This window comes from Parasteatoda tepidariorum, chromosome 1 (genome assembly GCF_043381705.1).
Source record: "Parasteatoda tepidariorum isolate YZ-2023 chromosome 1, CAS_Ptep_4.0, whole genome shotgun sequence".
In the NCBI taxonomy this organism is placed as follows: domain Eukaryota; kingdom Metazoa; phylum Arthropoda; class Arachnida; order Araneae; family Theridiidae; genus Parasteatoda; species Parasteatoda tepidariorum.
In genome coordinates this window covers 73,339,792-73,362,114 of record NC_092204.1, presented here as the reverse complement: position 1 = coordinate 73,362,114, position 22,323 = coordinate 73,339,792, and the positions used below count along the sequence as shown (strand labels likewise).

The 22,323-nt window shown below is 27.3% G+C and overlaps 1 protein-coding gene across 1 annotated transcript in view; it reads right to left on the bottom strand.

Moving 5' to 3' along the window:
* Nucleotides 1-618: 618 nt before the first annotated feature.
* The window catches only part of LOC107447965 (repetitive organellar protein), a gene marked incomplete in the record, with an annotated part of 42,570 nt that continues 20,865 nt past the window's right edge, over nt 619-22,323 (bottom strand). The window contains 12 exon segments of the mRNA XM_043049138.2: nt 619-818; nt 3,865-4,011; nt 8,085-8,156; nt 11,063-11,134; nt 12,504-12,623; nt 14,075-14,317; nt 14,488-14,604; nt 16,320-16,454; nt 16,857-16,919; nt 18,586-18,638; nt 18,779-18,804; nt 20,476-20,827. Of these exon segments, the coding sequence (XP_042905072.1) occupies nt 756-818; nt 3,865-4,011; nt 8,085-8,156; nt 11,063-11,134; nt 12,504-12,623; nt 14,075-14,317; nt 14,488-14,604; nt 16,320-16,454; nt 16,857-16,919; nt 18,586-18,638; nt 18,779-18,804; nt 20,476-20,827 (1,463 nt within the window).

Below are 22,323 nucleotides of genomic sequence, written 5' to 3'. Positions count from 1 at the left end.
TTAATGAAATATATCTGAAAGCTACACAAACTGCAACAGAAATAACGCTCAAACCCTACAAAAACTATCAGAAAAGCTAATGATTACATGATGTGGAAAATTAAAAAGTTCAGATCTGTTTGTTTATACTCCAATTTCCTCCCTGCAGTAGCTGATGTGTAAGTGTAAAATACTACATACAGACAATATAAACTGAAGATCAGGATAATAAAACTACAATTAATTCAAATGTAATGGACATAAGGTGCCCTCTAGTGGTCATTAAAAATTATTTCAGCTAAAAATACTCATACGCACTGCATATTCACTAAGCTAATTCTTCCACAACACATAGGTGGTCCACCCAGATTGGAGAGACAGAATAAATATATGACTTGTCTGTCCCAAAAAGGTTGTAAAAATTAGAGAATTTACAGCAAAACTAAAATAAAAAAGGTATTAAAAACCATGGGGCTAAAACAAATTTGATAATAATAAAAGTGTTGCTATAGAAATAAACTTGCATACAGATGTACAATGAATAAATAAAATATCATAAAATAAATATCTTGCTTTGTTTCATCTAAAATTACAGAAAATATCAGTGCAATAAAAATTAATAGAAAAATACACAAACAATTATACTGTGAAAAATATAAACAGTTTATTCATATCTTTAATACAAACTTTACATCATGCATTACATGAATTTTAATATCATGCATACATTGTATGTATAAAAATATACATTTGACCCTATACATGTAATATAAAATTTACAAAATGGAAATAGGTATTGGAAGCTTTTTGACATGAGATTTAAGATGATGCTTCCTAGCCTAGAAAAAAATAAATAAAACAATTATTTTTAATAAAAAAAATTTCTTAACTAGTATTGGCGAATATATAAATTTAGGGAACAAAAAAATATATTAAGGTAATAATTTTTAAAAAAAATACAGCAATTAATTCTAAATCAAATGCTTTTAAAACCTTAAAAACGTCGACCATTAAATGTTTCAAAAAATACTACATTATAAAAAAATTGCCCTAAAAAGATGAAATACAAGGTGAATGGGAATTATCTTTCAAACTTCAACACACAATGTTCAGTGTTTTTCAATAACCCAACTTTTGCTCCAAAATTATTTTTAAATAAAAAACGTTATTAAATTATTTAAACGCAATAAAACTTTTTTAATTTCAATAAAAACTTACAGAGAATTCTAGGAAAGCATTAATATCATGTACTACTAAGATAATTTATATCATCTATATTTTTATTTATTAACTCAGTCAAACATAATACAGTAGGGAACCGATTATCCGGAACGATCGGGACCATCGATATTCCGGATAACTGATTTTTCCGGTTTTCTGAATCGCTAAAAAAAGCCGTTTTTTTTATTGTTAAAACCAACTAAAAAAAAGAAAAATTGGAAATAATCTTAAAAAGAAGAAAAAACGATGAAGTAATACACTAATGATTATTACCAAAATGATGGTAAGGTAAACATCTTTCAAAAAAGAACAAAAAATCCTAAAATCTTATGAGGAAAAAAATTTTTTTTTTTTTAAATAGCGGGAAAATTTATCGAATTTCATTCCGGTTTTTTGGTTTTCTGGTTTCCGGATAACGGGTTCTGTACTGTATAGTACATTTAGTAGTAAAAATTTAGTTCACACCATACAATAAATTTTAAAAAAATCAATAAATATGCATCAGTGCAGAACACTATTTTAATTTACTAGAATTTTTTACTATACTGTTAACAAAATTAAAAGAATAATCCTGATAGAAAAGAGAAAATAGTTCAGGAAATATTTCGACTACTTAATTTTGGAAAACACTCCAATGCAAAATCTTTCAAGAAATAAAATTATTTGAATTTATTCAAATACATTGTAAAGATCAATGTGTAATAGAATTATTAATTTAAGAGTACTAAAAAGCAGTGAGATCATGAGGGTAGACAGGCTAGTCCTTAAATGCGGCTAGTTTCTAAACGCCATGTGGTAAGGAAAAACATACAATATCCTAATTTTAAGACAAAAAATTAAACATTCGCAGACCTGGATAATAATTCGTAAAACATTTATTTATGTTAATCACTTTTGTTTATCTTTTGAAACATAGAATTCAATATGTGATGTTCAAGAGCAAACAGTGTGTATGCAATGTCATTTTTTTTATAATAAAGGCAGGTACTGAACTTTCGTTCTTCGCCTTAGAAGATGCCGGAAATGTTGTTCATTATCGTTACCCAGTGGGCACCTGCGAACCAAAGCCACAGAAGCGAGCAACATTACCCACGCCACAAATACCCATTCATAGGGTGGGCCACATTCATACACCAGAAGACAACACAGAGAGAGAGAGAAACATCCATGCCCAGAGCGGGATTCGAACCCGCAGCCATTGGCTTCGCAGTCAGGCACGCTAACCACTCGGCCACCTGGCTGGCATATGCAATGCCATTGCACATGGTGTTGCTATGGCAGCCACTGCAGTTAAATAATTTTCAGAATTTTTTTTTTCTTTAAGTTCTTTAAGCATTAAGATTTCTGATTCATAAATAAACAAAGCAAATGAAAATATCTTTCATTATTTCCGCATGAAAATACATTTTATCATTTAAAGCATGAAATTCTCATTATTCACAACAGAAGTAATTTATAGAATCTCTCTAGTCTTAGATTTCAGGAATAAACTCACCAATATCTCAATGCAAAAAAAAAAAAAAAAAAAANTTAAAATAAAAAAAAAAAAAAAAAAAAAACTAAAAGGTATTAAATTGCAACAACTGCCTATGTGGTCACATGCAATGATGATGCATATGCACTGTTTGCCTTTGAACATGTCATTAAATGAAAATATTTTTTTTTATTTGAAAGCACCCCAATTTTTTTTGGACTTACCAGTTTTCTCAAAATTAGCAAAGGTGGGTATACATATATATTATGTATAGCCACACCTTAGGTATTCTACACCTTACAATAGACTTGTACACCTTACAATACACTTGCACACAATACTTACAATACTTTGCTTACAATACACTCGTGCACCTTACATTACAATATACAATAGATTTCACTTTGTAGTTACAAAAAAAAAAAGCATTTCGCTGTGTGATAGCCTATGTTGAAACATCTTATATTTAAGAAGCAAGGCTAACATAAAATATTTGACAATAACATGATCACTTATATAATCAGATTTACTTTCCAAAAACAATTTCAATTGTTTTGGGATAAATGGTTCATTTACGTCGCACTAGAGCTGCAAAATGGGCTATTGGCGACTGTCTGGGAAGCATCCCTGAGGCTGATCCGAAGACATGCCATCACAATTTTGATCCTCTGCAGAGGGGATGGCACCCCGCTTCGGTAGCCTGATGACCTGCACGCGAAGTCCAGAACTTTACGATAGAACAGTTTAACGAGGATCCATACAGCACAACCTCAGTCCCTACACAGACTGATCCAAGTGGTCACCCACCCACACACTGACCGCAGGCAGTGATGCTTGACTTCTGTGATCTGCTGGGATCAGTTCACTGTGGGACTTGGATGAATGGAATATATGGATTTGGATATTTTTGGAAAATTATCTATTATATTGTATTAACCTATCAAAAAACCTTTTTTTTCTTCCAATTTGAACTTTAAATGACCAACTGTAATAAATATACTTGATAATTTAACGAATTTTTAAATTTTTATGAAAAAGATGCATTAAATATCATGATTCCTTTTGCAGAAGGAACAAAAAACTATTGAAAAATTAAGTTTCATGATGAATTTAAAGCTGACTAAATTATATCTATCCAACTAAATTTATTATAATATAAAAAATTGAACAAAAAGAAAAAAATACTGTACTTCTTCATTCCAATCTTTATTAAATGACTGCTGACACTTTCTCCAAGGACACTTGCTATTCTTCGAAATTAATTTATGATCAGAGTTGATATTTACATGCCTATCTAAGTCTTCCAAATGCATGTAAACATTTTTACAATTACTAACCTGCAAGACAATGCAGAAAATTAAACAAATATTGATAAGAATATCAAACATATTTAGCAAATATCAAAATTAAGGTATAGTACGTTAAGCAAAATATATTTTTTAACTTTAAAATTTACTAAGTAAATATTAAAATTGAAGAATAATACATCACACTAATTGTTACTAAAAATTAAGAGTTCTAAATATTTTTTATGATTTGAGGTTTTATAAATGCTGTTTTCTTAATATACAGAAACAGTTAAACCCTGTAAAAGAAGACACTCTCAGAACCATGAAAACTGTTTGCTCAGGTATAAAGACAACTGTAGACAAAATAACAGAAAAGTAAATAAAATAACTCTAAACAAATTAAATAAATCAAGTCTGTGATACAGTCCATAAAATCTAACTTGAAGCTGGCCATCCAATATTTCTCTCAAATTTCTCTCTGGACAACAACTCAAGTGAACAGCAACCATTTACTCCATAATAAAATCATAATGATTAAAAAAAAACACACACTCTAGTAATATTTACATATCTAACCTACTGTGTTTTAAATTGAACTCAACAGGAAAAAAAAGATCTAGTTGAAGAATTTCTTCAATGGTTTTTTTCTTATAAAATCTTTGTGATGCATTTTTAATTCATATAACATTTCTCAACGTTTATCAATTTCGAAAAGACGAAATGTCTCACGACTTTTCAAACAATTATATTTGCTTCAGTCAGAATCAAACGATTATATCCTTTCTCTATCATATTGTTCAGAAAAAACCCTTAATGTAAATCATAGAAATATGCGAGTCATAATAAATCAAATACAAGAGGGAATACCTGATGCATATCTTATGCAGGGGTCTGTCCAGACATTTTGTGAAAGGTCCGTTTTTCGTGAAATTGTGAAAAAAATTTTTCACATTCTTTCAACCAGGGTCCGCTTTTATGAATTTGTGCAAATAGGGTCCGTTATTGCAAAAAATAACTTTTTCAAGGAGTTTTTAAATTGTAAAGACATACAAGATTATGCTCAACACTGTAAAATTATAATTAAAAAAGTTACATTTTAAAAAATAAACAACGATTGCTGCTTCTAAATTAAGAGATACAACACACAAATATTTGGTATTTAGCCTATTTCGCTATTCGATTTGGCTATTTCGGACGAATAATGGAAGAATCGTCTGCCGAAGACAAAACTTGATTCGTTTACATCCATCTTTCTTGTTTTCTGCCCTGGGAAGGGTTTATTCAATTAACAAAATAATAATGAAAATAAACAAATGTGTGAAGGGTCCGTTTTTAAGTTAGAATATTTTGTGAAGGGTCCGTTTTCATGAAAAGATATTTTGTGAAGGGTCCGTTAACGGACCTAAATTTCTTCTAAACAGACCCCTGTTATGTATCACATTGTCTATAAAAAAAACATTCATACTTAAGTAAAATTCATGCCTAAACAAAAAGAATAAAATAATTCATAAAAATGTGAAATATCTTCCTGACAGGGATTTAAAAAGAACTTCTTTTGATGCAATTTAATGTCTGTGTCCTTATTCATAGAAGACTGTTGTCGTAATAGTAGGTATTCAGTAAGAAGAAGTTTTCTAAAAATGTGATTTTATTGTACAACAGTCAAACCCTGCTATAGTGAATTGTATGCAAACCCAGCAATAATTTCACTATAAATGGGGTTTATTATACTCAAAATTTATGAAAAGTATTTTTTAGCATATTGCAGTGGTAAAGTTGAAAATAGTGATTGCAATAGTACATAATTTGCGCTATAAATTATTAACTAACTAAATACACTAACCTACAATAATGGAAGTACATACAATAACCTACAATATTTTTTTTGAATTTCTCAAGAAATACTTAGAGGACTATTTTGTACTTTTCAGAAGTGTTTAATTCATGCGAGTTTTTACACTTTACAATAAAGCTTATAGCATTCAGGGGTTTGAGGGAGCTACAATAAATTACTGAAAAAAAAACAAGTATTATTGAACATCTTATGCCAGAAAAATCGAGCAATACGCTTGTATCGATTACTTTGGTTGTTTTATGCAATAATTGCATAAAATTTCATATATCTAGCTTAAATATTTATAGACAATTGAACATTTTTATAAAAAACTGATTTTTTGGTCTTAATTTTTTAAAAAAAAAAAAAAAGCTCAATAAAGGGTTTTTCACATATTTAATTTTGTTCTTTCTGTTCAGTTATTATAAGGTATTGTAATTTGCAATACTATGTACATAATAAAATGTATGAAAATCNTTTTTTTTTTTTTTTTTTTTTTTTTTTTTTTTTGAAAAGTACAAAAACTAATTGAAACTTTTTAAGTTTTATGATATTTAAATCAGATTTTTTCCATTAGTCGCCAAATGTGATTTACTACAGGATTATGAAGAAATAATTCAAAATTTTTTTAATGCATGCGACTATAAAAGAAATATTAAAGAACTACTTAAAATAAATTCAGATCCTTTGCACTTTTTAAAAAAAAATTAATTTAAATTTTACAACAATAANTCCGCAGAGGATCAAAATTGTGATGGCATGTCTTCGGATCATCCTCCGGGATGTTTCCCAGACCGTCGCCAATAGCCCATTGTGCAGCTCTAGTGCGACGTAAATTAACAACAACAACAACAATAAAAAAATTAATTCAAATATTACAACAATAATTTTGTAATTTTAAATTGCACCAAATATTTTGTTTAATTTTTTGTATATTTTTAAAGTTATAGCAAAAAAACATAGGATAGAAAAATTAGTTTTTTTTATAAAAAATTAATCGTATCTCCATAAATATAATCATATCACCATAAATATTTAAGATAGATTTACGAAATTTTATGCAGTTATTGAAAATAACAACCAAAGTAATTGATACATGTTACAAGCTTATTGCCTGATTTTCTAGCATAGGGTGTTCTAAAATACTTGTTTTATTTTATAATTCATTGTCGGCTTCTCAAACCTTTAAACTTTATTGCAAAGTATGAAAGATCGCATGAACTAAACACTTCTAAAATTACAAACTAGTCCTTAAATTATTTCTTGAAAAATTCAAAAAATTTCAAAAAGTGTTTCTTCCAATATTGCTGGAGTATCTCAACAAATTAGTTCCCTTGAAGAAAGTTTCTTTCAATAAAAAAAATTTCCAATTAGAGCGTAATCATTTATGGTATTTTTTAAAGGAGGAAGTGGAAGCTCCTAGACGTTTATCTTTTATATTTTCGTCATTTTTTAAATGCTTTGTCTTTTTTTGCTTCCAGCATTTTCTGGAACCATTTCCCTTATTCTTTTACATGAAATTATTCGCATTTTAACATTTTTTACAAAGTATATAATATCATTTTTAAAAGTAATAATTACATACTTTTGAATTTTGAAGCATTTATTTAAAAACCGTCTAAAAGGAAATTTGAGTTCATTATAAACGAATTACTAATTTCTTAGCCATTCACAGAAAGCGGATGAAATAACAGTTCCAAAGGGACCTTAAAAAAATGTACACTACAACTGAGTGTTCACTATAATAAACTGTATAAGTAAAAATATTAGATTTTTGTATTTGATTTTTAATAACATTATCATATTAAAAGAAACCTGAAAAAAACAATTTCATAGAATAAATAAAACCAACACCATATCAACCGATGGCTCATCTTCATAATTATATGAAGCCGATGTGCCACTTTCTGTAAGTATTTATCATAATTTAAATGTATCTTAAGTATTTATTTTTAACCAATACAGTTTAATTGAATCCTCTCAATGTCCATGGCCTGAGAAAATCATCATAATTTTATATGAGGCCTCTAACCTCACCATCTTACATTTTAGATTAGAATTTTAATTTTCTTGATTTTTTTTTCCGTGTTTAATAAACTTACAGTTAATAACAACAGTTAAGTATAATCAAGAGGTGAAAGGTCTCTTAAGCTTCTAGAAACAAATGTTGTAGCAGATTTAGCTAAAATTAATATTAGCAAATGCGATCAGAACAGCTAAAGAAAGTTAACAGGCAAAATTTCTATGCCCATAATAAACATAAACAAAAAAAAATAAAATAACTTACCTGACATTGATATTCACTAAAAGGATCAAATTTAAAAACTGAAACAACTCCATTTCTATTTCCAGTAAAAACCTAAAAATAGTTTTACAATTAATATTTGGCAGGATATTTTATTTTGAAAATTTCAAATTTTTATTGATAATAGGATTGTGGAAAATGGTTTTATGGGAGGAGATTAAAGGAGATTTCAGGGAGGTGGAATAAAGATAGTTCAGTTAAACAAATTTAACAATATTTATTAAAACAATAACGAAAATATATAAATGAAAGGACAGATAGAATAACATCCGCTACCCTTGAGTGTAAAAGCATGTCTAACATTGGTTCATGAAAAAGGTGTGAAGGGAAAAAAGATTATCTATTGGCTGATTAAGCCATAGATGTCTTCTAACAGAAAATATTAGAGTGTGTATAATACCAACACCTTAGGATAACAAGTAAATCAAAATCATTCATTATTCCATTTTCATCAACTGATAATGATATCATGAATCATGATTAATATGAATAGCACAATGGAAAATAATTTCAAAACTCTACACCCATAGTTATCACATATTACCTAACTATGGCCAGAATTTTTTAAAGCTTTCTGCTACAATTCTCTCTAGTACTAATACCTTTCTGAGATACATTTTTAATAGTAGCAAAAATATATGCAACTAATTCAGAGTAACAGAGGCACTTTCTGTTTACAAAAAAAAAAAAAAAAAAAAAAAAATTCATGTATAGAACAGAACGGTATACATATATTTTTTTATTTATAAATATAAGAATTTTTTTAAAGTCTAAATATCTAATATTGTTGGCAATATTCTCCTGTTCTAAAAAATATTTGTATAGTTAACCTTTTTAAAATTTTTGCCATTTAGAAATTACTTTTTATAATATCAATCTGAAATTCTAGCTAAAGCCAATCACTGCGGAATTTTTTTTTTCTCAAAAGGAAGTAGGGGCGAAAAAATCACGAGCATTTTTTCCCACCTCCCATATGCGAGAAAGGCATTTTTTTAAATATAATTCTGCAGAAAGGGAGAAAAAAGTTCCGTAGGAAAAAAAAATATTTCAAAAAAATTATGTAAATAAAAAAAAAAAAAAATTTCTTGCACCCCCAATAAAAAATCTTTCTGCAGAAACTCTCTAATGTTCTGCGACAATGTCATCACGATTCTGCCACGGGGGCCAAGTGCCTAGCCTGTCCCATTTTTAGGACTTTATATTGAAACAGCTATATTAGGAATGCCATGTAAGTTTGATCCTGGTTAGATAACTTGAACAGCGCCTAAGCTGGTACCCCTCTCTCCAAACTTCTACACCACAACCAATGAAAAGACTTTCAGAGACGACAAATTTGACATGCATCTTGCTGCATAGATACACTGGTTGTTTTATCGAATTAAACTCACTACTTCCAACTCTCCAACCAGCAGTGTGATGGATGCCTTAACCGACTATGCCACCAAAAAGTGCCCCTTGTTAATATCTTTACTAAATATTTCATACCAGGAATACTACCCTATGGTGAACAGCAGCTGCTTATTCCAAAGAAAATCAAATGTAATTTTCACAATATAAAATTTAAAACAATTGATTTTTAAGGTTTTAACAATCTGAATTTACTTAAAACAAGATGAGACACAGAATACACAGAAGTAAGAAAATGCACTGTATCAAATGTAAATGATAAAGAATTACCAAACACTTAATATATATTGAATGAATTTTTCAAAACCTCTATTAAAAAATGTCAATAATAATTTTTTTTTTAAATATTTTGCCTAGATCAGCATTCTATAAAAATATACCTCATTTTAAAGTCTCCATTATTCCCTGTATTTAAGTAAGTTTTGAAATTATTATTTTTCATTTGTACACATTAACAGTCTTTTTTGTGTTAAAATACAATTGATTTTACCCATGAAAACCACAATTTTTTAAGTAGATGATGAGAAAAGAAATTGGATACCAGTAAAATTTTATGTAATATTTTTTCCAAGCACAAATTGTGTAGAGATACACAATAAAATGCAAATAAATTTTAATGCATTTGTATTCTTAAAATTTAAAGTTTATGAAATTTTTAAATGATTTAGGAGGGAAGGTGAAAAATAGTTCTAGAAAAATTATCGAATAATTTTTTTTTTAATTACTAGATTGTTTGCATTGAATACTTTCTAAGCAAAAAAGCCAAATTTTCTGCTGTTCGCCAACTATTGGGTCAAAGGATAAAATAACTTTTATTTTCCTAGAAATATTAGCTTCCTAGAGAAATAATCAAACAATTATGCATTTTTTAGCCCTCTATTTTATAAACTGTTTTTCACTCTTCTTTTTTTTGCAGGAACACTTTGCATAAAGATTACAGCGATTTAAAAAATATGACATCGAAATAATACAGATGTTAAACATGATGAAGATACGCAGAACGATTTTTTGTTAAACACTTAGTATTGGGTGCAAAATAAATTGTCAAATTAACTGATAAAGAAATTATTACTGAAGTCCAGCTATGCAAAAACGAATGCTATAAAGTTAAAAAACAATGTGTGATAAGTACAGCTAGACTTATCCACAGAGAATTATGCACTTAATATTATCTCGTATAAAATCTAAAAAATTTTATTCATTTAAAAAATTTCATGGACCAGGTAATTATTACTTTTTTTTCTTAAAAAAATTTATAACTGTAAATTCAAAAAAAAAAAACAAAAAAACATCTTATTTATATTTTAAAACAATATATATACACAGATTTTAATTCTTCTTTTTTTCTATCCCTGGCCTAAAATGTAATAATACCAAAAAATTGATTATTATTTGAATTAATTGTTCATTTATATGTGTTGTCAGCAGAAACCGATTCTTTTATTTTCAATATAAATAAAATAAGTATTTTAAAATTATTTTTATATTGTATTCTGTAATAAACAGTTAAGATTTTTAATCATATAATTTACACGTGATTCTTTATTACATACCCAGCCTTGATAGACATAAATGCAGGTCAATGATTCATGCCCAGCACCGTATGCCATTTTCATCTTAGGCATCTAAAAATAATTAAGGCAACAAATATTATTATAAACGAATCAATAACATGCAAAGGGCATCTTTTTTCAAAAAATTATTATAAATATTATTATAGTATTATTCCTTAATTAATGGATAAAAGTAATATATTTTCTTGCAAATACTGACAAATGTTACTTTAAAATTATCAGCTGCTATTTTTTTAATAAAATGTTCACTAAATGGTAACGTAAAGTATGTAATATAAAAACTTAACACATTAAAAACTCTAATGATAGAATTGAATCTTAATTATTCAAGGGGTTAACCAAACATATTCTTATTAATTTGAAGTCTATATTAGACTACAAAATTTGACAATTAAACATACTTTCTCTGAGTAAACATAATATTTTATTACAGATTTAAATTCTTGTGCTTAAAAAAATGGGGGAAAGTCCAAATCAGTAAAGTTTAGTTTGAATTATTTCAGTCAAGAGTGCAGTTGGAAAATCGCCCCCTTATAATCTTAATTTAACTTTTTGCTGCACCAAACTTACTACTTTAAGAAATCAAAATATTTTAGGACACAATTATGAAATTTGCTGATATAAAGATAATTCTATTGTTTTTTTTTTATTATTTAATTAAATTATTATTTAAAAAGATAATGGTCAAAAACCTATTAATTGGAAGAGAAACAAATTTTAAATGACAAAATTGAAAAAATCTGTTATAATGTTTTGAAGAAAACACACATATATGACTTTTTAATTACAGAGATGTACAAAAATATGTAAAAAGTGAAAGTGACATTAAGAAGGCTCAAACTTTTAACCAATATCCTGGCTGAATTATTAGGACCATAATTTTCAGAGTGGAATCTGAATTTCTGAATTAATTGAAAAAAGTATGCTTAATCAAAGAAAGTCTCAGATTTCATGACTTAATATTATGTGCAAAAAATTAAATAAATATATCTAAATTCTAACTTTCTTCAAACTATTAAAATTTCATCTTAGTACATGAAAATAAAATCATTAGATCAAAAGTTTTACAAGTGTTCCTTTTATTTTTTTTAGTTTTGTGAAGGAATAGATGTAGTTAGATAACATCATTTTTTGACACTGTTAAAAAATTGGTTTTGTTAATAAACATACTATACTTTTGAACCTCAACTCCAACTTACTATTTTTTTCATTTAGTTATATATAATTAAAAGTATTGATTTAAATCATGAAAATTAATTAATTTAAAAGAATTTTTCTTTAAAAAAAAACAGTACTGTTTCTTTAAAGAAATAAAATCTTTGGTTTAAACTGTGCCTTAAACCACATTAGTTTAAACTGAGCAAACCCTAATACAGAATAAAAGTAAATATTTATTAAACAAAGAAAAGCTAATACAAACCCTTCCTTCATGATAACACCTGACAATACCAGTAAAGGCAGTAGTGAAAATGTTAGTTTCAAATGCAGCTAAACCAGTAATTGGAGAAGTCAACTTTATTTTATTTTCAACAGTTCCTGTCTAAAGAAGAGATTAATTACATTGATATTGAATAAAATTCAAAAAGACATTGTCATTCTTGTTTTTTGTTTTTTTTAACTCAGTATGCCATAAAAATTATAATTTTATAAACAAACATATGACTTTTGATCATTATTAGATTTGATTAAAAAATAAATATAACACTTTTGCAGCAATAGAAATTTATGAACTTTTTCCAAAATAAATAAATATTAATTACTCAAAATATCTTTATAGTGATTGCTTCTTTTTAACCTATTTCAGCTTAAAGTAGTAGGAACTTTATTGAGTACGAATGATAATTAGGGAACAAATCATGTCCTTCTGCCCCAAAAGGCAATTAAACACTAACAGGAACAAAAAGGAAAAGCAAACATAAAAGACTGATATTTACAGCATAGAATAAAGCAGAGAGTTTAAGCTTTAAAAAAAGGTGCTAAAGATGCATAAAAAAAAAACGAACAATTTATATTTTGCCTAATCAAGTATGGAATTCTCTTAGCAATAAATGGAAAACATAATGTTGTTTTTAATAATTACCAAGTCAAAATAAGCTTAAAATATTTTCTGCCTAAATAAGGAGTCAGCTCACAAGTAATAACAAGTATTCAAGAAAATTGCAGCTTCATGAAGAAAAAATAGCTTTCAAAGAAGTGATCTTGGTAACTCTATAACAACCACGGTTTGTCATTCTCAAGAATTGACAAACCTCGAAATAAGAAATAAATATAAAAATATTAAGTATTCTCGCATCCATATAGACATACTTCTCAAAACATTTACCTAATTGCTTCAGTAACAACTAGAAATCACAAATTATACACTTTTATAAGTAGTCTCATTTTCTAAAACAAATTGTGAAGTGATATTTTTTCACAAACAAATTTAGCAACAACAATGTAGAAATTTTTAAGGTAGAGAGTTTTCTTTCATTACTTTTAGGATTAAAATATTCATGCGAATAACTTTTAACTTGTTTAATAAACTATAATGCAAGCATTAAAAAAAATTTCTTGCAAACTTTTGGTAAATATCTAATTTTTTATTTGTGTAAAAATATAGAAACAGTAATAGCATGGCTCTAATTGGGAAAGTTATAATTTAAACACAAACTTCAATAACATAGTACGGCAGTATTTTATATCTTAGTTTTTAAAATAATTTTATAGGAATGCTATAGAATTTAAACTGAGAAAGCGTTTTTTTTTTAAACATTAGTGGTTTGGTAAATAAATATAAAAATAAAATCCATAAAACTATTTTAATAAGAAAGCAAAAGCACACAATATTTTGCTGTTACTTTTACCTTTTCTTTCAAAAGCAAAAATATGTATCAATATTTTTCAGGTAGGTACAGTAATTGTGATAAAAACATACTCAATTTAAATAAAAGTAAAATTGGTTTTAGTAAACATTTTAAAGTATTTCAGTTAATAAAAAATGAAACTTACAGAGAGGTTAGTTGCTGTGAGAAGAACTGAACTACTTAGATACACATAATCATTATAAACATTCATGAAGAGAGGTGTGTCATTGTGAGCTTTGATGTATCTTATTAATAACCCATTTCTCTCAACATCTCTTACAGCAACTTGACCACTCACAGATAAAATTATAATAACACGTAAACCTCCTTGCATAGTGCAGGCTAGACTTTTCACGGGTTCTAAATTTCTTACAAGGTCTTTTGAATCCTGTAGAGAGGAAAAAAATTATTCATAATTATGTTACAAAAATTAATTAAAAGAGGCAGATCTGAAATAAATAAATAATCGAATAACTGTTTATTCTCTTTTTTATAATATTTAGTTCTTAATCAATTCTTTCTTAATATAGGAATAGTTCTAAGGGAAAATATAATTACTTTTCGGTTACAGGTCACAATTAAACCACTTTTAAGGCCAGCATATACTTTTCCCCATCCATTAGAAATACCTGCACAAATACCTTCTAAAGAGTAGGTTTTTAAAAGAACACCATCCTAAAAGAAAGAAATTTTTATAATTAATAAATGCAACATTTATTTTCCTTTTGAGAATACAGTAGAGTCCCGATTATCTAAGATAATGTGGATTTATTTCGGGTAACCGAAAGACTCGGTTAAAGCGAAGAGTATAAAAAAGGAAAGAAAAAGAGTAGGTATAAATCTCATGTATTTAAGAAATACAAAATTTATACAAGTTCACCACATACAATTCATATTACAATTAAAAATCTTACTTAAAAACACTTAAAGAGCATACTTTACGAGAATTAAAGAGCTTTTACTTAAAAAAGTCCTTAATGGATTTTACTTTTACATTACTTAGGCACTTTTCTGCAGCAATGTTTTGCCATTTTTTTAGAGATAACAGGAAGGCTGGTGTCACCTCTTTTTGTTGCTCTATATCAGGGACGCCCAACCTGCGGATCACAAGCCACATGCGGCTCTCGATAAATGTACCCGAGTTCTCTTTTCCTTTTTGTGCTATTAGATTTTAAAAAATTATTATCGTTCCGTATGTGTTTCAAAATGTTTTTTAAATTACTGAGAACTAATATGAAAGTTCAACGCTGATCAATTTAAGGTGAGTTTTCCATTTCCAATATAATTATGACACAAAAAGAGCATCGGGAGAATTAGAGCTAATTCAGGTGCAAAAAGGTCAAGCATAACAATTAAAATATAATTCGACGTTGATTACTAAATTTTGGAAATTTGTACCAGATTCGAAGTATCCTGTATTAAAAAGGGCTGCTTGTCGAATGATTTCAATATTTGGAGCAACGTACTCATTTGAATAATTTTATTCCTCTTTAAAATTAGTAAAATCCAAACACCGATCAGTATTAACTAACAAGCATCTCAAAGAATTGCTGAGAAGTGCTGTCACCAATTATTCACTAAATTTTAAAGAATTATCAAGAGAAGTAAAATAAATGTGTTTAATTTTAAATTCAATACGCATATTTTCAATAAATATAATTTATGTAAAAAAAAATTTAATACCTTTTTTGCATACCTTTAAATATGTATTTAATTGCGCTCGCGAAAAATTTTAAATTTTGAAAAATGACTCGACAATGTAGGAGCTTGGCCACCCCTATTCTATATATTCAATAACATTTTCAATACCTTGAAATTTATTTGTATGAGAAATTTTTAAATGTTTATTTTCCTCATCACTGTCTTAATTATCTTTGCTAGATTCATTTTCATTACTGACGATATTAAAGATAATTTCATCAGTGATCACGTGTTGTATGTCAGCTTGTTTTTCTGAGTGTTTGGAAGATAAAATTCAGAACTTTTTTCAGTGGTTGTTTTAAAAATAAAATATAAACGAGAACAAGAAAAAAATCGTTGATATATTTTATAGTTGGGTTAAAGCGGAAACTTGGATAATCGGGACTCTACTGCACATGTTTAAATTGCCATACTACAAAATTATTAAAAAAATATTATAATAAATTGAGATTGTTTTGAAAACAGAACCATACAGTTCTTAGATACCTAAATCAAAATAATGTCATACCTTTCAAATTTGAAACTACAATTGAAAATTAAAATAATGATTAAATAAACATAAACACATAAAATAAGCTCAAGTACATAGGTGAATTCTAATTAGTTACAAGATATTTGCTTCAACACACTCTCTGAATATGAATGTTAATATTATGCATTATTAACCAAACACCAGCAGTAAGCATTACCTTGGCTTTAAATGAGGATAGACGAGTGTCCATTGAGCAAAGGGTAAAAACAATAGTAGAGTCACTAAATGTTTCAATACACAATTGGAGGACATTTCTCTTTGAATGCAGATAAAAGACAGTATCTTTCGAATCCTAATAAAAATAAATACAAAAACAGTTATAAAAAATTAAAAATCTAAAAACACAAAAATGTAATTAAAAAATTATTTTAATAACGAAGTATAATACTTAAAGCCATTTTTGATTTTGGTAATAACCATTTTTGATTTTTCTACATTGCTAAATATACTGTATTGAAAAATAAAGCTCGTAAGTATGTTTAGTTTTTGCCATTTTGACCCCATTTTACACTACTATTTCAAAAAAGAATATATAATAGTTGATAGTAGTTAGAGCCATTTCTAACCATATCTTGTTGAGAGTCTAATATATACATTAAAACTCATAGAAGATGGGATTATACTGTAATTTTATAGCAAAAATTATACCGTTGTCTTAACATTAAATTTATCATTCAAAAATTTCAATGATTACCTTCAGGTTAAATCTTTTGGCTGTATAATCATTTGAACAAGAATACAAATAACCATCATGAACCTACAAAAATAAAACATTTTATTGTAAAAGAAATTCTTATACCGTCAGCTATGAAAAATAAGTTTGTTTTTAAATTAACAGTAAAATGCAATATGTATAAAAGAAGTGAAATAATTGATTAATGCATAATACCATACACAATTAGATCAAGAGCACAAAAACGTTTATAATTAATAATGGTAATATATGGTAAAAGTATTGGCCACAGACACTTCAAAAAAAATTCCAACTTTTCTATGACTTTGAAAAATTTCCTCACTTTTTATAACCAGTGGCCTACATATTTTATAATTAATTTTTCAGTTTCATCATACGTTACAAAACACTCATATTATACACATTAAAGTTGAAAATTAATAATTTAAAAACTATTATTGCAAAAGCAATTTTTTTTTTGAAAAAAATATTGGTATTTTAGATACTTTCTTTATGTATGCCATTAAGTAAAAAAAAATAATTCTTTTTTTTATATAATGGCATTTTTATTACATTCACTGATTTTTGATAATTGAAAGATCCAATCTCCAACTGATAAAATTCCCAGTTCTCCCTATTGTGCAGCCACCTTAAATATTAAAATCAAAACTACAATCTCCTTATGCTGAAAAAATGAAAAATACCTGTGAAAACCAAAGAAACTAAATAAAGAAAAATTAATTATTAAATTAAATCCCTTGTATTATTACATATGGTACATTCTAGAGTTTTCTTACAATACAATTCTTCCATGCATTTGAAGGGTCTAGCAAATGAATAATTTAAGTGACATTGTGAAAACACTCAGACTTCCAGGTTTATGAATAATAATAAATTATTTTTAAAATATCATAGAAAGAATCTTTGTTGAGTTAAAAAATATTGGAAATTCCAGTGGGTAATTTTAAGTAAAATAAATTTCTATAGTTTTCTATCATTATTGTTTGTATATGTAACATAGTAGAATACTGTGATGAATAATACCCTGAATGTTCTAATACTTTCATAACAGTATTAAAACATTTCCTAACATTAAAATGAAAGTGTAATAAAATCGTCTCCCAAATTGGATTGCTACTTAAAATGAAAAATAAAAATTATAGTAATACCAGCTCTTGAGAATTAAGAAATAAGTACACTTTATAGTATCTCTTTGCCATAATGTTTTAAGTAACAAAGCATTTATCATGAAAATATTTACAGATGGGAACAAATTTGTTACACTTTAAAAGTTTTTTGACTGAACCAATAGATTTCAAAATGGAAGATCAAGTTGAAAATCACAGAAAGTTTTAAAAAATTGGTTAATTAAAGATAAGGTGCAGAAAAGTTGGATTACATAACTAATGCAATAACTGTATTAAAATATACAATTAGTGTCATCAGCAAAGTAATCATGTAGTAATCAGCAAAGTGGTGTCGATAAACTTTAGATATTTTTCAAATATATAATATACACACTAGAAATTTTGAATAACACTCCAAAAAGAAAATTTCTTGCCACGCCTTGGTTCATAACATTGCTTCAATTACTTAGATTTAATTCACAAAACAATAGAAACAAGCAGTGATTTCCTAAACAATAGCACTTAATCTTGATTTAAAAAACATATTTAATTTGACAAATTAAAATTTGTATTAGCAAAACCTATTAAGTTCAAGAATCAAACAATAAACCAAAAAGCATTACCTTTATGGAATTCACAACTGTTTTATGTACAATAAGTTCAGAGAAGTTTTGAGCTAAAATAAGACAAAACAACATTTCGTTCAGTTGATAAATTAATACAACAATCTTTAAATTTACAAATTTAATTTTACTAAACAATATACTAAATTTTTACAGTTGAATGTTATAAAATTCTTGTTAGCATTTTACTAACCTAGATTAGGCTCGTTCATATCTTTGCTGTAAAAAAAGAATAATGAATAATTAGTACAAAAGTATTTAATTTACGCATATAACAAAGAATTAAAATTAAAAATAAAGTTTAAAAAATACATCAAAGGAAACATTTTAATAATTATTTAATTTTGGTAAATCATAAAATAATAATAAGTTTTGTAAAAAAAATTTGAAACATAAAAAAAAAATTTAACGACAAGGGTCATATTTTAAATAAGAACCATTTTGTAATTAAGTAAACAAAACTTTATTTATGAATGTAAATTGTATAACAAACTAAAATATGAACATTTATTCACTTTTCAACATGGTCACCATTAACACTGAAATATTAGTCAAGTCAGGGCACCAGCTTTTGTATCCCATCACGACAATAGGCTATTCAAATCGTTCTTTGTCAAGAACATCCGTTCTTTCTTCATTAAAAAGCCTATGACATTTACGCACATTTCCATTATTCATTACACCTTCCCCATAAACTTCAACAAGACTAACTTTTTTTGTATTTAAAAATTGAATCATTGAACGCATTTTATAATTAGCAGGATTACTCATTTACATGGTGACAACAAAGCAGTATAACCATATAACCAACACCAGCAGAGACCTGAAGCTTAAAGTGGTGGAGTGAAAGACTTGCCACAGTTGATGACCATGAACGGACAAGATATATAGACACAATGCGCAATTGGTTCTCACTTTAAAAAATGGCCCTCATGATATATCATATAGCATATGATGACTGGCATATTATGCTATACTTCATGAATCATTTATATTATCTACTAATTTTGAAAGATAGTTAAATAATTTATCACTAGAATAAAAGCTCACAGGATAAAAAAAATAGTCACCCCCAAGAGAAATTATAAAAAGTTTTATCACACCGGAGGTATGTCTATAGTTTAAGGGTGTTTTCTGGTCCTGAATTAGGCTGACATACTGAGATGACCACTCATGTATCATCAGCGTGCTTATTTTAACATTTTGGATGATTCGGTGTTGCTATCAGTTAGTATCTTTAAAATTAATATGACTTGAACTTCCTAAAAATATGGAACATTTTGGAATAGACTGTAAAACATCAAAATTTCAGAAAAATTCCTACAATTATGGGAAATTGCATGATTAAATCCTGCGAGAGTAGCTAAAAATTTGATATGACGATACTCACAAAACTTTGTGGATTCACATCTTGACCAAATCTAATTAGTTATCAAGTCTAGAACTGGAATGACATGGTTTAAAAAAGTGTTTCTCAACCCGATTTATTCACCAGAGTACAGATTAGTTTGGACAGGTAAGGGAAAAATTAGTGAGCATTGACTAATATTTTGTTTAGTCAGTTTATACTTCAGTCATAACTGCACCAATTGATAAAAAAATAGGATGTTGAGACATACATGATTATACATATTCTCATATAATAAGAACAAATAAAACCCAGTTAAGAATTTTGATTCTTCATTTCAAATGAAAATAAACTAAAATATATAAATTTAAAAATGAAAACAATGCACACAAACTTATTTAATTCAGTCAGCATTTAATATTACCAGCAATACAATAAAAATTTACTAAGATTATTCTTCTTACTTATATATATAAAAAAATAGAATAATATTTAAATTGATTGAAAATTAAACTATAAATAAAAGAAAACCAGCAACAAACTTTTTAGTGGGAGACTCCGAATCAACAAGATCTATAACTGGGACAACCTTCTTTTCTGCAGGAATGATTATAATATCTTCACTATCTTCTGGTGCACACTGCTTCGGACTTTTACAAGTTTTTTCTTTTTGTAACTCCAGGTTTTCAGAAGGTAAAGTTGAGTTAGTTAGGCTCGTATTTGAAACAGGAGTTGCAAAAGTAGTTGCAGAACTATACAAAGTCTCAACATCAGCAATTTCTGGCAATTGGTTCACCACTTTCAGTAATGTGGACGTATCTATTGTACGTATTTCTTCTTTTACATCTTCAATCGGCCGTTGTGAAGTTTGATTTTTATCTATAGTAACAGCATCTAATATAAAAAGTCAATTTAATGAGTTTAGTTTAAAGTATCATACACTTATGATATATAAATGGATTCCATAATTAAAAAATTAATTAATATTTGTATAGTAATTGTATTAAAAAGAACTTTTGAATAGTAGAATTTTGATAGTGACTTCGATTATTTTAAAAAGGTTATAGCAAATTAACAACAAATATTTATTGGCATAGCATTACAACATTTAAATTTTTTTTATTTCACAAAAACCCGCCGACTGTTAATGCTTAAAAATAAATTAAAAAATCAAAGATTTTGAATGGCACATTTGAGTGATCACTTCTTGATGTACTCACTTCGAACAAATACTATTATAAATCTGTATCCCTCAATCACTGTTTAATGGGTATGGCTACCAAATTCCAGGTGGTTTTAAAAAACACAATATATTTAAAACGATATTACCAAAAGCGGAGTTTGAATTGAACTAATCATTTGTTTGACTCGCGTCATTTTTGCCGATTTCATTATAAATCCAAGCGATGTATCAATAATTCTCATAGGCATTTATAACTAATAATTTTCATGTGGTTTCCAAAATTACCCAATATGATTACTACGCTTTTCTACATGATTTTTAAAATCCCATATTTTTACTACAATATTAAGACACAAGAGTTTCCAATCGCACATTTAAACAATAACATTTTAACATGCACTATTTTTGCATAGTTCATAATAAATCCAAATTATTTTTCAGCCATTTTTTGTCAGTTTTTGGAATGCATTCCCACATAGTTTTAAAAATTCCAATTTTCATTATGCATGCTAGTTTTAAATCACGAAATTTAAATAATTACTTATTGACAAGCTTTTGTCATGCTAATTTCATTATGTATAATAATTCCATTTTTTGCAATGGTTTTCCATGCTATCTTGACGATCCTGTTACCTAAACTACAATGTAATTACAATACTCAAGTTCTTAATCACGCACATAAATAATCAATTTTTGATACAATTTATTTGTGCATATTTCATCATAAATATAAGTTATATTTTCATCACTTAGCAAGATGTTTTTCTATATGGTGATTAGAACACTGATATTTTAATACAATGTTACTGCGACTTCAAAAATTCAAAAACTGGAGGAAAATGTGAATTTTTATACAGCTCACTGTTAGTAAATTATTGTTTTCAATAGTATATTTTCCATCTAGATCGGCATTTATCATTCAGAAATTCTACAGATATTTGAAAAAAATATTGAAGTTAATTTATTTTGTGAAAAAAAACAGTAACTCCCGATGGTAATGATAAATAAAATATACATTTGTTACAGTCTAGGTAAAACGTCTCAAACAACAAGTTTGATGTTAATGCCGATTAAGAAATGGTTGTAGAAGCTGAAGAAGGGTATAGTGATACCGTTTATAAAACTGAACTTAAGAAAATCAATTCGAGCAAACATTTGCAAAAGGCCTTGTACAAAGAGGAACTTTTTGTTTTTATACAAACTTTCA